The sequence below is a fragment of the Salmo salar genome, chromosome 22, assembly GCF_965601325.2.
Source record: "Salmo salar chromosome 22, fSalSal1, whole genome shotgun sequence".
NCBI lineage: Eukaryota > Metazoa > Chordata > Actinopteri > Salmoniformes > Salmonidae > Salmo > Salmo salar.
Window position 1 is genome coordinate 14,840,927 of NC_138312.1, and position 16,545 is coordinate 14,857,471.

The following is a 16,545-nucleotide window of genomic DNA, read 5'->3' on the forward strand; positions in this document are numbered from 1 at the left end:
GATCGTACATTCCAATACAGTAGGTGGCGGCATGCACTGTAAACGTTTGTTTGCGGACCGCCATGAAATCAAAGAAGAAGAAGAAGAAAAAAGAAGCGCGCGAGATAGGAACTTGAGCGCGGACTGATGTTAGTGTTGTCAGCAACACAGAAGTGGAGTACCCAGCCCTCCGACAAATAGAGTTTCATGGACGTGGATTTTATACAATAAACACAGATTTGCTCGTGGTATATAGTTTGGGAATCTATGCACGACGTGGTTGACAAAATATACAGTTGTATTTTAAGCGGTAAAACAAAGATAAATGTCCTGGTGGTTGCGCGGGTAAGTAATCTGATTCTAACCGTGTTGAGGTTACAGCAGCTGTTGGACAACTATCAACGTCGACTCCACGTCCTATGTTTTCAATAGGATAGGGATCTATGCACCGTTTATAATGTCTGAGATTACTGGATGTCATTGATTATTTTTGCGCGTTTACGTGATTTGAAAGCGCGTTTGTAACCCTACCAGGGGTGATGTCAGATGTTTTGAACGTTAGCTAGCCAAATGTCAGGAAGCAAATTATTCTAAGGAATGTTCTAGTACATAAGTTACCGGCAAGATCGAAATGTCCGCCACAAACGTTAGTTAACTGAATCTGGTTGTAGTATCTAGCTATGTAGCTAGTGAATCAAAATGTATTGTGTGACAATTTAAGCATGCGACCCACCCATGCCAGCTACTTTTCAGGGAATAGAATGCATGCATACTAGATTTGGGGGCTGGTCAGTTTCTGTTAGAGAATGCTCTAGATGATCTCTGCCACACCCTGTTGACTGGTTGCTTGTCTTTTCAGAGAGGATGAGGAGGCTATGTATCAGGACACCGACTCTGATGTGGCTGAACAGAGAGACTGTGGAAAGGTCAAAGTGAAATGGACACAAGAGGAGGTGAGTTCATTTATAGATCAGGGGGACATGGTTGGTTATTTGCAACAAGTGGGGATGAGTTGGCTATTTTGCTCTTCATAAAATGGCTGTCCTTTATTCTCAGGATGACAATCTGAAAGCATTGGTCCAAAACCTGGGACCAAATGACTGGAAACACATAGCCAGTTTTTTACTGGTGAGTTATATCGACAGATTACAGTATATATTCTGTAATATCCAGTTGACAATGCAAATAATACAACTGAAGTGTTTAAAATAGAAAAGACTCCAATTTGCTGTCTGAAGGGTTGTGTGGTTTCTATTGCATGGAATCATTAACTGTATGGTAACCCTTCTGCACAGAATCGCTCAGAACACCAGTGCCAGCACCGCTGGTTGAAGGTTCTGGATCCAGATCTGGTTAAAGGGCCTTGGACCAAAGAGGAGGACGAGAAGGTAAGTGGTCTGATGGCGACCATTCTACAATCACAGGGTTCACACAAGGTGCTTAAAGTACTTGAATTTGGCACTCTGAAATTCAACTACTGGAATATCTTGAAAATCTGACATTTTCTCAAATTAAAATAAGAGAACAGAAAATGATCGATGTTAATGAAAAATATTAGAAAAATTGATTTGTCTTTAATTTTCAGGCAGACTACCCAGTTTTATTTCCTCATGTGTTTCGTGCTCTGGTTGCCAGGCTAGCTCGATCATTCCACCCACACTGCCACTCAGCCAGGCAGGTACAGGACTGACTGATTAGGCGCCACCAAACGTCACATCGATAGCTAAAATGCCAGGCAAATGTAGATTCAATCCTGCCTTTTGTCCATATGGAGAATTTCTGGGATCTTTTATTTCAGCTCATGAAACATGGGACCAACACTTTACATGCTGTGTTTTATTAATTTGTTAATTTATTTTTATTTCACCTTTATTTAACCAGGTAGGTCAGTTGAGAACATGTTCTCATTTACAACTGCGACCTGGCCAAGATAAAGCAAAGCAGTGTGACACAAACAACAACACCGAGTTACACATGGAATAAACAAACGTACAGTCAATAACGTAATAGAAAAAATCTATATACAGTGTGTGCAAATGAGGTAAGATTAGGGAGGTAAGGCAATAAATAGGCCGTAGTGGCAAAGTAATTACAATTTAGCAATTAACACTAGAGTAACACTGAGGTGTGCAGAAGATGAATGTTCAAGTCGAGATACTGGGGTGCAAAGGAGAAGAAGAAAAAACATTATGGGGATGAGGTAGTTGGATGGGCTATTTACAGATGGGCTATGTACAGGTGCAATGATCTGTGAGCTGCTCTGACAGTTGATGCTTAAAGTTAGTGAGGGAGATATGAGTCTCCAGCTTGAGTGATTTTTGAAATTCGTTCCAGTCATTGGCAGCAGAGAACTGGAAGGAAAGGCGGCCAAAGGAAGTGTTGGCTTTGGGGAGGACCAGTGAAATATACCTGCTGGAGTGCTTGCTACGGGTGGGTGTTGCTATGGTGACCAGTGAGCTGAGATAAGGCGGGGTTTTACCTAGCAAAGTCTTATAGATAACCTGTAGCCAGTGGGTTTGGCGACGAGTATGAAGCGAGAGCATACAGGTCGCAGTGGTGGGTAGTATATGGGGCTTTGGTGACAAAACGGATGGCACTGTGATAGACCATCCAGTTTGTTGAGTAGAGTGTTGGAGGCTATTTTGTAAATGATATCGCCGAAGTCAAGGATCGGTAGGATAGTCAGTTTTACGAGGGTATGTTTGGCAGCATGAGTGAAGGATGCTTTGTTGTGAAATAGGAAGCTGATTCTAGATTTAACTTTCGATTGGAGATGTTTGATGTGAGTCTGGAAGGAGAGTTTACAGTCTAACCAGACATCTAGGTATTTGTAGTTATCTAGGTATTTGTAGTTGTCCACATATTCTAAGTCAGAACCGTCCAGAGTAGTGATGCTGGACGGGCAGGTGCTGGTAGCGATCGGTTGAAGAGCATGTATTTAGTTTTACTTACATTTAAGAGCAGTTGGAGGCCACGGACGGAGAGTTGTATGGCATTGAAGCTCGTCTGTAGGTTAGTTAACAGTGTCCAAAGAAGGGTCAGAAGTATACAGAATGGTGTCGTCTGCGTAGAGGTGGATCAGAGAATCACCAGCAGCAAGAGCAACATTTTTTATGTATACAGAGAAAAGAGTAAGTAGTTGATGAACCAGGTGAGTCATTTGAGAATTTACATTTTTGTTCATTATAGTTACCCACCTTTTTTTACCACTACATCATTGGACCCAACCATCCCACATTGTGTAAGATGCAAAAAATGTGTCGGACTTTGACATTGCGAGCATGGGTAAATTGGCCTTGAAGAGCCACATGAAGGGACAACGCTGAATCCTGTGCTGGCGCCAGTTCTACATTATGTGGCTTTTTCTCTGCAACAAATTCCAGAGCTTTGTTTACCAATCGCTTCATTCACAGGGCGCCTGCAATATTCCGCTTTATCAAGTGGCAGTCATGCTCCTGCTATTCCGGTGGCCGTTTTCCTCACACAGCCCACCCGCCCTTCTCCCGACCGGTGACACTAAAGATGCCAGTCGGAAGCTAGTTGCTTTTTCATAGCTATTAAGTAGTAGAAACCCAAATACCCAATAAAAATACAATAGTCATTAAGCTGGAATTGTGTAGTAATGCGAATAGGAAATGTGTGTTCACCAGTAGTCATGTCCCAAAACTGCTCATCAATACTCAAAGTACAACATAATCAGTACTGACTTACTGTTCATGTATGTAGTGCAATTATTGAGTAGAACTTGTAAGGTAGTGATGTAAGTTGATTTTTTTTCATGCAGCTGTGATGATATACTGCCATCTGGTGGTGACAAGAAACAATTGCATAAAAAGAACTATTACAAATTGATGGTCCTTGAAAATAAATACTAGTGCTTGAAAAAGTACATGAAAGTCCTTGAATTTGACTTGCCACTGTCTGTACGAACCCTGCAATCAGTTCAGATACTAAGATGGCGCCAGAGAACAAGGCTGACGTTTTACTTATTCCTAACCAATTGTGTTATTTTGTTTGTTTGCGTTGTTTGTAACTTATTTTGTATATAATGTTGCTGCTACTGTCTCTTATGATAAAAAATAACTGCTGGACATCAGAACTGCGATTGCTCACCATGTATTGGCAGAATCCTTTTTTTTCCTTTAACGAGTCCGACGTGAATGATATACTGCTTTCCCGGGAACAGGCCCAGGTCCCTGTTATTTGCGTGAGAAGGCGGAGAAAAAGGGGCCAGTGGGAGGGCTGCCTTCTGAGAATTCGTAGGCGATCAAATAAACATCGACTTCCTTCCATTCTGCTAGCAAAAGTGCAATCTTTGGGAAAATAAAATCGATGACCTATGCGGAAGATTAAACTACCAACGGGACATTAAAAACTGTCTTAAGCTTCACGGAGTTGTGGCTGAACAACGACATTATCAACATGCAGCTGTCTGGTTATACGCTGTATCGGCAGGATAGAACAGCGGCGTCTGGTAAGACAAGGGGCGGTGGACTATGTATTTTTGTAAATAGCAGCTGGTGCGCAATATCTAAGGAAGTCTCAAGGTTTTACTTGCCTGAGGTAGAGTATCTCATGATACGCTGTAGACCACACTATCTACCTAGAGTCTGTATCTGTATTTTTCGTTGCTGTTTACATACCACCGCAGACTGATGCTGGCACTAAGACTGCACTGAATGAGCTCTATTCCGCCATAAGCAAACAGGAAACCGCACACACAGAGGCGGCACTCCTAGTTGCTGGGGGCTTTAATGCAGGTAAACTTAAATTCGTTTTACAAAATTTCTATCAGCAGAGATGCATACTAAGCTCTCGCTTGCCCTCCATCTGGCAAATCTGACAATAATTCTATCCTCCTGATTTCTGCTTACAAGCAAAAATTAAAGCAGGAAGCACCAGTGACTCGATCAGTAACAAAGTGGTCAGATGAAGCAGATGCTAAGCTACAGGACTGTTTTGCTAGCACAGACTGGAATATGTTCTGGGACTCCTCTGATGGCATTGAGGAGGACACCACATCAGTCATTGGCTTCATCAATAAGTGCATCGATGACGTTGTCCCCACAGTGACCGTACACACATACCCAACCAGAAGCCATGGATTACAGGCAACATCCTCACTGAGCTAAAGGGTAGAGCTGCCGCTTTCAAGGAGCAGGACTCTAACCTGGAAGCTTATAAGAAATCCCGCTATGCCCTCCGACGAACCATCAAACAGGCAAAGCGCCAATACAGGACTAAGATCGAATCGTAACACACCGGCTCTGACTCTCGTCGGATGTGGCAGGGCTTGCAAACCATTACAGACTACAAAGGGAAGCAGAGCCGAGAGCTGCCCAGTGACACTTGCCTACCAGACGAGCTCAACTACTTCTATGACACTGAAACATGCATGAGAGCACCAGCTGTTCCGGAAGACTGTGCGATCACGCTCTCCGCAGCCGATGTGAGTAAGACCTTTAGACAGGTCAACATTCACAAAGCCGCTGGGCCAGACTGATTACCAGGATGTGTACTACGAGCATGCGCTGACCAACTGGCAAGGGTCTTAACTGACATTTTCAACCTGTCCGAGTCTGTAATTTCAACATGTTTTAAACAGACCACCATAGTGCCTGTGCCCAAAAACACTAAGGTAACCTGCCTAAATGACTACCGACCCGTAGCACTCACATCTGTAGCCATGAAATGCTGGTATTGGCTCACATCAACACCATTATCCCAGAAACCTTAGACCCACTCCAATTTGCATGCTGCCTTATCAGATCCATAGATGATGCAATCTCTGTTGCACTCCACACTGCCCTTTCCCACCTGGACAAAAGGAACACCTATGTGAGAAGGCTATTCATTGACTACAGCTCAACATTCAACACCATAATGCCCTCAAAGCTCATCAATAAGCTAAGGACCCTTGGACTAAACACTTCCCTCTGCAACTGGATCCTGGACTTTCTGACAGGCCGCCCCCAGGTGGTGAGGGTAGGTAACAACACATCCACCATGCTGATCCTCAACACGGGGGCCCCTCGGGTGCGTGCTCAGTCCCCTCCTGTACTCCCTGTTCACTCATGACTGCACGACCAGGCACGACTCCAACACCGTCATTAAGTTTGCCGATGACATAACAGTGGTAGGCCTGATCACCAACAACGACAATACAACCTATAGGGAAGGAGGTCAGAGACCTGGCCGTGTGGTGCCAGGACAACAACCTCTCCCTCAATGTGATCAAGACAAAGGAGGTGATTGTGGAATATAGGAAGAAGAGGACCGAGCACGCCCCCATTCTCATCAACGGGGCTGCAGTGGAGCAGGTTGAGAGCTTCAAGTTCCTTGGTGTCCACATCACCAACAAACTAACATGGTCCAAGCATACCAAGACAGTTAAGAGGGCACGACAAAACCTATTCCCCTTCAGGAGACTGAAAAGATTTGGCATGGGTCCTCAGATCCTCAAAAGTTCTACAGCTGCACCATCGAGCATTCTGACTGGTTGCATCACTGCCTTGTATGGCAACTGCTCGGCCTCCGACCGCAAGGCACTACAGAGGGTAGTGCGTACGGCTAAGTACATCACTGGGGCCAAGCTTCCTGTCATCCAGGACCTCTATACCAGGTGGTGTCAGAGGAAGGCCTTAAATTGTCAAAGACTCCAGCCACCCAAGTCATAGACTGTTCTCTCTGCTACCGCACGGCAAGCGGTACCGGAGCACCAAGTCTAGGTCCAAGAGGCTTCTAAACAGCTTCTACCCCCAAGCCATAAGACTCTTGAACATCTAATCAAATGGCCACCCAGACTATTTTCATTGCCCCCCTCCACCCCCTCCTCTTTTACACCGCTGCTACTCTGTTATCATCTATGCGTAGTCACTTTAATAACTGTACCTACATGTACTTATTACCTCAACTAACCAGTACCCCCGCACATTGACTCTGTACCGGCACCCCCCTGTATTAAGTCTTGCTATTGTTATTTTACTGCTGCTCTTTAATTACTTGTTACTTTTCTCTTATTCTTATATATTTTTTTAACTGCATTGTTGGTTATGGGCTCGTAAGTAAGCATTTTACTGAAGGTCTACACCTGTTGTATTCGGCGCATGTGACTAATAAAATTTGAGTTCTACTAGACTTCTTTGTGACAGCTAAGTTGAGTTTTATCAACAGTCGTCCAGTCAGATCTCAGAATCATGTCTGTTGTACTACAAGAGAGAAATATACCTTCCACTGGCTGCTTTGACTCTTATCTTGTACTGCAGACATGGAGCCACATTTCCAGACTAACTTCAACCCTGCATTCCTCTCCACAGGTGATACAGCTGGTGAAAAGGTATGGCAACAAGCAATGGGCCATAGTGGCTAAGCACCTGAAGGGCCGTGTGGGGAAGCAGTGCAGGGAACGCTGGCACAACCACCTCAACCCGGATGTGAAGAAGTCCTCCTGGACAAAAGAGGAAGACCTCGTTATCTACAAGGCCCACTGCATGCTGGGAAACCGCTGGGCTGAGATTGCCAAGCTGCTCCCCGGAAGGTAACTGTCTTGACTGGTACTCCAGCTAAGAGAATCCCTCTACCATGTCTGTGCTGAAATGTCAGGATCACTCAGACTAGCTTATTGGTCTCCACATATTTTGTGATAAATGCAATTTGAATGGATTAGTGACATTTAGGGACAGCATTTTGTTCCACATCATTAGTTCACCTTCATACTTCACATCTTCATTACTACAACATTATGTTGAAATTTGCCCTTCCAGGACAGATAATGCTGTGAAGAACCGCTGGAACTCAACCATCAAGCGTAGGGTTGAGATGGGCTTCTTTAGTGGGGTGGATCCTACTCTGAAGCATCATCAGGGGGAAGCAGAGGAGGGCATGGCCCACCACAGTAAAGATCAGCAGGTACAGTTGAAGTCGGAAGTTTACAAACACTTAGGTTGGAGTCATTAAAACTTGTTTTTCAACCACTCCACAAATTTATTTTGGCAAGTCGGTTAGGACATCTACTTTGTGCATGACACAAGTAATTTTTCCAACAATTGTTTACAGACAGATTATTTCACTTATAATTCACTGTATAACAATTCCAGTGGGTCTGAAGTTTACATACACTAAGTTGACTGTGCCTTTAAACAGCTTGGAGAATTCCTGAAAATTATGCCATGGCTTTAGACGCTTCTGATAGGCTAATTGACATAATTTGAGTCAATTGGAGGTGTACCTGTGGATGTATTTCAAGGCCTACCTTCAAACTCAGTACCTCCTTGCTTGACATCATGGGGAAATCAAAATAAATCAGCCAAGACCTCAGAAAAAAATTGTAGACCTCCACAAGTCGCTCTGGATAAGAGCGTCTGCTAAATGACTTAAATGTAAGTCTGGTTCTTCCTTGGGCGCAATTTCCAAATGCCTGAAGGTACCACGTTCATCTTTACAAACAATATTACGCAAGTATAAACACCATGGGACCACGCAGCCGTCATACCGCTCAGGAAGGAGACACGTTCTGTCTCCTAGAGATTAACATACTTTGGTGCGAAAAGTTCAACTCAATCCCAGAACAATAGCAAGGACATATCCTGAAAGGCCGCTCAGCAAGGAAGAAGCCTCTGCTCCAAAACCGCCATAAATAAGCCAGGCTACGGTTTGCAACTGCACATGGGGACAAAGGTCGTACTTTTTGGAGAAATGTCTTCTCGTCTGATGAAACACAACTGTTTGGCCATAATGACCATCGTTATGTTTGGAGGAAAAAGGGGGAGGCTTGCAAGCCGAAGAAAACCATCCCAAACGTGAAGCATGGGGGTGGCAGCATCATGTTGTGGGGGTGCTTCACAAAATAGATGGCATCATGAGGGAGGGAAATTATGTGGATATATTGAAGCAACATCTCAAGACATCAGTCAGGAAGTTAAAGCTTGGTCTTACAAATGGACAATGACCCCAAGCATGCTTCCAAAGTTGTGGAAAAATGGCTTAAAGACAACAAAGTCAAGGTATTGGAGTGGCCATCACAAAGCCCAGACCTCAATCCCATAAATTTGTGGGCCGAACTGAAAAAGCGTGTGCGAGCAAGGAGGCCTACACCAGCTCTGTCAGGAGGAATGGGCCAAAATGCACCCAACTTATTGTGGGAAGCTTGTGGAAGGCTACCCAAAACGTTTGACCCAAGTTAAACAATTTAAAGGCAATGCTACCAATTACTAATTGAGTGTATGTAAACTTCTGACCCACTGGGAATGTGATGAAAGAAATAAAAGCTGAAATAAATCATTCCCTCTACTATTATTCTGACATTTCACATTCTTAAAATAAAGTGGTAATCCTAAGACAGGGTGTTTTTACTACGATTAAATGTCAGGAATTTAAATGTATTTGGCTACGGTATATGTAAACTTCTGATTTCAGCTGTAGGTTCTGCTTGAAATCAGTTTGACAACATCTGTGCTATCCTCACTGTAATCCTCATTTGAATGTTGTGCTGTGAAACATGATTTATTATGTCTCTACAGATGGAATATGATGGTTCTATGGAGAGGGATCCAGACCAAGACACCACACTGCTGGTAAGAATTCAATCACTGGATGCCGGCTACCTTCTATGTGGGGGGGGGAAAGCAGATAAACTAGTCTTTTGTGTGATTAAATATATAATGCAGGAGATGCAGAGCGTGTTAAAATATCACCAACCTATACTGTTTTTCAAGGTAGAACACATTGTTCTGGTAGCTGTTTGTGTTCATTCATATTCAGTTCATCTGTACTACTCTCTCACTCTCACTCTCTCACTGATTTTCAAGCTTATGTCGCCCCTACAGGAGAATACCATTACATCTACTGTGAGAGGCGGACCAAGGGAAGCAGGCTCCCACAAGGCTGTCTCTCCTCAACAGTCAAAGACACCCAAAAGTGAGCCAGACACCCCAGGACGTGAACTGAATACCAATAGCTGGGTGGTGGACAGCTCAGGCTTCCTCTCTCCCAATGGGCCAGGCTTAAAGGAGGTGATGGATATGGTGGATGGGGTAAGAGTTCTACCTAAACTCAGTCTTCTTAGTTTCATGACGTTAGTCTTATACTTTGCATAAATCACCAAAGAAGTCACATTTGAACAGATATGTAAAACCAGATGTAGAGTTTGATTAGATTTGGGGCAGACCTAGCTTGGGAAATGATATTTCATAAACTGTTTCTTGCTCTCCACCAGGACCTAGATGGATGGTGCAACATGTCTGTCTTTGATCTGCCCGAGGAGAGCCAGAGCCCAGAGCGGACCCAGTTCCGTCTGGAGGGCAGCGCCCTGCAGGAGCTGAGCAAGGGAAACCGGGGAGAACTGATCCCCATCTCCCCTGGAGGAATCACCCCACCCTCCATACTGACCCGCCGCAGCCGCCGTCGCATCGCTCTATCTCCTGACTCCAACTATTCCAGGACCCCCATGAGCACCCCGGTCAAGATCCTGCCCTTCTCTCCCTCACAGGTAATTGCTCGACCACCATGACCTAACACACAGTGAGATGACTTATTAGTGCCTTTTGCTTTGTACAGAATTGTGTGTATGTGTACATGTATATCTCTCTCTCCCACACACACACACACACACACACATACACACACACACACACACACACACACACACACACACTACTGTTCAAAAGTTTGGGGTCACTTAGAAATGTCCTTGTTTTTTAAAGAAAAACACATTTTTTTTGTCCATTTTTAAAATAACATGAAATTGATCAGAAATACACTGTTAATGTTGTAAATGACTATTGTAGCTGGAAACGGCAGATTATTTTAATAGAATATCTACATAGGTGTACAGAGGCCCATTGTCAGCAACCATCACTCCTGTGTTCCAATGGCACGTTGTGTTAGCTAATCCAAGTTTGTCATTTTAAAAGGCTAATTGATCATTAAAAAAACATTTTGCAATTATGTTAGCACAGCTGGAAACTGTTTTTCTGATGTTAAAGAAGCAATAAAACTGGCATTCTTTAGACTAGTTGAGTATCTGGAGCATCAGCATTTGTGGGTTCGATTACAAGCTCAAAATGGACAGAAACAAAGAACTTTCTTCTGAAACTCGTCAGTCTATTCTTGTTCTGAGAAATGAAGGCTATTCCATGTGAGAAATTGGCAAGAAACTGAAGATCTCGTACAACGCTGTGTACTACGCCCTTCACAGAACAGCGCAAACTGGCTCTAACCAGAATAGAAAGAAGTGGGAGGCCCCGGTGCACAACTGAGCAAGAGGACAAGTACATTAGTGTCTAGTTTGAGAAACAGACGCCTCACAAGTCCTCAACTGGCAGGTTGATTAAATAGTACCCACACAAAAAAAGGTCTCAACGTCAACAGTGAAGAGGCGACTCCGGGATGCTGGCCTTCTAGGCAGAGTTGCAAAGAAAAAGCCATATCTCTGTCCAGTGTCTGTTCTTTTTCCCATCTTATTTTATTTTTAGTGGCCAGTCTGAGAGAGAGCTTTTTCTTTGTAACTCTGCCTAGAAGGCCAGCATCCCGGAGTCGCCTCTTCACTGTTGACGTTGAGACTGGTGTTTTGCGGCGGCTTGTTGGTCATTGACCTGTTTAAAAACAAATGATAGTCCCACTAAGCCCAAACCAGATGGGATGGCGTGTCGCTGCAGAATGCTGTGGTAGCCATGCTTGTTAAGTGTGCCTTGAATTCTAAATAAATCACAGACCGTTTCACCAGCAAAGCACCATAACACCACCACCTCCATGCTTTACGGTGGGAAATACACATGCCGAAATCATCCGTTCACCCACACCGCGTCTCACAAAGACACGGTGGTTGGAACCAAAAATCTCACGTCTTTGGACTCCAGACCAAAAGACACATTTCCACCGGTCTAATGTCTACTGCTCGTGTTTCTGGGCCCAAGCAAGTCTCTTCTTCTTATTGGTGTTTTTTAGTAGTGGTTTCTTTGCAGCAATTAGACCATGAAGGCCTGATTCACACAGTCTCCTCTGAACAGTTGATGTTGAGATGTGTCTGTTACTTGAATTCTGTGAAGCATTTATTTGGGCTGCAATTTCTGAGACTGGTAACTCTAATCCTCTGCAGCAGAGGTAACTCTGGGTCTTCCATTCCTGTGGTGGTCCTCATGAGTCAGTTTCATCGTAGCGCTTGATGGTTTTTGCGACTGCACTTGAGGAGACTTTCAAAGTTCTTGAAACGTTATGGATTGACTGACCTTCATGTCTTAAAGTAATGATGGACTGTCGTTTCTCTTTGCTTATTTGAACTGTTCTTGCCATAATATGGACTTGGTCTTTCATCAAATAGGGCTATCTTCCGAATACACCCCTACCTTGTCATAACACAACTGATTGGCTCAAACGCATTAGGAAGGAAAGAAATTTCACAAATTAAGAAGGCACATCTGTTAATTGAAATGCATTCCAGGTTGACTACCTCATGAAGCTGGTTGAGATAATGCCAAGATTGTGCAAAGATGTCATCAAGGCAAAGTGTGGCTTTATGAAGAGTTTAAGACTTTTGGTTACTACATGATTCCATATGTGTTACTTCATAGTTTTGATGTCTTCACTATTATTCTACAATGTAAAAATAAAGAAAATCTCTTGAATGAGTAGGTGTTCTAACACTTTTGACCGGCAGTATACATTACCTGTCAAAAGTTAATACACACCTACTCATTCGTGATTTTCTTTACTTTTCTACATTGTAGAATAATAGTAACGGCATCCACACTATGAAATAACACATATGGAATCATGTAGTAACCAAAAAAGTGTTAAACAAATCAAAATATATTATATATTCTTCTAAGTAGCCACCCTTTGTCTTGATGACAGCTTTGCCCACTCTTGACACTTTTTTTTTTTTTTACTACATGATTCCATGTGTTATTTCATATTTCTGACGTCTTCACTATTATTCTACCATGTAGAACATAGTAAAAATAAAGAAAAACCGCTGAGTGAGTAGGTGTGTCAACTTTTGACTGGTAGTGTATATTTTCCTTTATTTTTCCCTAACTCTACCACTCCCCCTAATTGGCGTAAACTAATTTGGCAACAACACTTGGGCTTCTACTTCCAGTTTATACCTGCTACATACATTTTACGTACACTGTATATTTTACATTAGTTATCCATCTATCTCTGAAGACCATCCAGTTTGCCATATTTTTCAACTGTCACGAATGATGTTGCCAAAAACACATTCGACCAATTTGTTATATCCCTCACGTTAAATTCCATATTTTTATTTATATGGTATGATTGCAAATGGATGTTGGGGGTCACGTTACTTTGAATATGTTTCCAGTTCCTCAACATGTGGACCAAACAGGACAACTTTGAACTGGAGAATCCATCCCTCACCTCTACCCCAGTCTGTAGTCAGAAGTCTGCGGGTACCACACCACTACACCGCGACAAGACTCCACTCACCCAGAAGGAAAACTCTGTGTTTGCATCCAAGCTGTACTCAAACTCAGTGTATGTAATAAGTCATTGACACACACATTTCTTGTATGTAATAAGTGATTATTAGGATGCAATATGATGACTCCCTTGTGGCAAAATGTTATTTCATTTTTAATTTTCATAAAGATTCATCACACCCAACCACAAGTCAAATCTTGACACCACCCCGCGGACTCCAACTCCATTCAAAAATGCCATGGAGAAGTATGGTCCTTTGCAGCCTCTGGTGAGTCCCTCATTCGCTACAGATGTCAACGAAAGCAACTTAATTGTCTGTGTGGGTAATTTATTCAATATTTCACTGAAAAAAAAAACATTTTCTTTCTTTATGTCTTAGCCTCAGACTCCGAACGAGGAGGACTTGAAAGAAGTCCTCTTGAAAGAGACTGGGATTGAGCTGATCGTGACGGATGAGAGTCCACTTGAGCAAAGACGCAAGCAGGTGGTGAGTGTGATGAAAGATGGCAGGAGGAAGTTTACACCTAAGAAGAACCATCATTTACTTCAACCAATGCTGCTTCTCAGTTTTATGGAATGGTCTGAATATGTGGTCCATTCCTTTTGGTTCCAGCATCGACCTACAATGAAGAAAGTGCGTAAATCTCTGGCCTTGGATGTCATGGACTGCAAAGAGACGGTCACCTCCAGGCATCATTCCATTAAGTTTGGGCCCCAACCCTGTCCTAAGGTACATTCATTAGACATGGATGAAATGCTTATGCTGTTATTTTTTTATAGTGTTTTCATTGATTTTGGATTTTGTCTTGTCTTTGTTACAGGCTGAGACGTCTCTCAACTCCTCATCCTTTTGCATGAAGAGGGAATATAAAGAGGAGAATGTTCTGGATCAGGGCTTCTGTTTAGGACCCAGGGAGAGTTGTGCATATTCCAACACAGTGCCACCAACCCCAGTAAGTATCATAATATTATACGTCTTGTCATATTTTATAATATGTATTTCCCTCGTTTGTTTGTATCTGAAGTTATTGATATGCTTTCTTGTGTCCTTAGATGTCCCAGGCATGGGAAGCAGTGGTATGTGGACGGACTAAGGACCAACTTATAATGACAGAGAAAGCTAGATGTTATCTCCGCTCACTAAAATCCCACGCTCCCAACCGGGCCCGCATCCTGTCCTGAGCCCTCCCTCACTACCAAGTTCTCACTTATGCCGTGTTCACATGCTGTCAGAGTTGGGGAAATTCCTAACAACCCTCTATGCCAGCAGCATACCACCCTGCATCCCACTGCTGGCTTGTATCTGAAGCTAAGCAGGGTTGGTCCTGGATGGGAGACCAGATGCTGCTGGAAGTGGTGTTGGACGGCCAGTAGGAGGAACCCTTTCCTCTGGTCTAAAATAAAATATCCCAATGCCCCAGGGCAGTGACCTGGGGACGTTGCCCTGTGTAGGGTGCCGTCTTTCGGATGGGACGTTAAACGGGTGTCCTGACTGTCAGTGGTCGCTAAAGATCCAATGGCACTTATCATAAGAGTAGGGGTGTTAACCCCGGGGTCCTGGCTAAATTCCCATTCATACCATCATCCCCAGTTTACAATTGGCTCATTCATCTCCCCTGTAACTATTCCCCAGGTCGTTGCTGTGAATGAGAATGTGTTCTCAGTCAACTTACCTGGTGGAATAAGGGTTAAATAAATAGTTGGATTACAAGTGAGAAAATGTTGTTGCAGAGTTGTGATGTTTCACCAGTGCTCTTTTACCTTTTCAAACAAAAGATGACATCAGTTTTTGACAACTACAACCTTATCAATATGGAGAATGTAGCTAGTTTGACGATATTGTCAATGTTAAGCAAGCTAGCTGTTTATTATTAGCAAAGTAGCTAGTTTATCAAGCTTTGGTTGAAGAATTGTTCTGACCAAAAAGTACATGAATGAAACAAAGTCGTATTTCCGTCGTCACAACTAAGAAATAGGAAGTTCTGACGAGGACGTGAATGTGGCATAACTCTCTGCTGTGCAGACATCTTCATTGTGTTAAACGTGTTTAATGTGACTATTCAAAACTTATTGTGTTGGTATTCTTTCCTAGCAAGGTTATGTTTGTTATAGGTTTCTAAAAGGTTTTGTAAATGTTTTTTTGATGCAGTGCTATGTTGAGCAAGCTCAACTGAACTGAAGTAGTGGATACTTGAAAAAATGTTTATTGTAGGGCAACTTTATGTTATTTCAAGTTTTTCCAAATGTAATGCTGTCTGAATCTACACACACCATTTCCTAGTAAGTTTTACCACAGTCCATCAACAATTGAATAATCCATACTTGCATCACGTTTGTCATACTCAAAAGTAATGTAAAGGTCTATCATAATGTTTTCATTTTGATATCTCAAGTATACATGTCATTTTGCACTGACATCAATCAGTATTGAGTTTCGGTTGTAACTGTCCCGTGCATTTGATTACTTGATCAATCAGTAATGAATGGAAACAAGTTGACACAAGTGAACAGAGAGTTGTTGAGGGGTTGCTAAAATGTTTGTTTTCTATAATCTATTTTTACGTTATGTAGTCTACTAGCCAATCTTAGGTTTATTATAGGCTACTATTTTATTAAGAATAGAAGAATGTGATGTGAATATGAATCACTGTAGAAGAACCGTCATACACTCAGGTTGCCCTATTCCCATGTCCAGAATTGTATAGATTTGATAAGATTGTGGTGCTTTGAATTACACAATGTTTCTGCTGAAAACAGATACATTTTATGCTTGCAGATAACAAGCTGTATGAGTAAATCATCTGCTGACTAATGTAAAAATATATATAATTTTATCAACAATTTGTAAAATTGTTCTTGCATTTAAACAATGTGTGATTGAACAAGTAATAAATCTATGATGCCATCTTAGAAGTTACCTTTTATTGACCTAGTAGGTTGGTGAACTATTGATTTTCTGATAAATCATAGATTGGGCCAGATTAGTATTTTGAGAGACTGGTTTGTTTCTTGTTGAGGACCAATGAAAAACGGACACAATGCCCCTTTTTGTTTAGAGGGGCGGCCACGGGAGCCCGGTAACGTTTGAACGGCACTGAAATAAAATTTGAATGTAAATGTACA

The 16,545-nt window shown here is 42.6% G+C and overlaps 1 protein-coding gene across 1 annotated transcript; it reads left to right on the forward strand.

Annotated features, from left to right (window-relative positions):
• The first annotated feature begins 80 nt into the window (after positions 1-80).
• LOC106582836 (myb-related protein B) lies at positions 81-16,335 on the forward strand. The gene is made up of 15 exons (XM_014166335.3): positions 81-324; positions 839-932; positions 1,036-1,107; positions 1,275-1,367; positions 7,296-7,516; positions 7,743-7,887; positions 9,498-9,551; positions 9,804-10,010; positions 10,193-10,465; positions 13,304-13,476; positions 13,591-13,690; positions 13,802-13,909; positions 14,036-14,152; positions 14,244-14,375; positions 14,476-16,335. Exons 1-15 carry the CDS (start codon positions 305-307, stop codon positions 14,602-14,604), a joined length of 1,938 nt encoding a protein of 645 aa, XP_014021810.2. The 5' UTR covers positions 81-304; the 3' UTR covers positions 14,605-16,335.
• Positions 16,336-16,545: the final 210 nt, after the last annotated feature.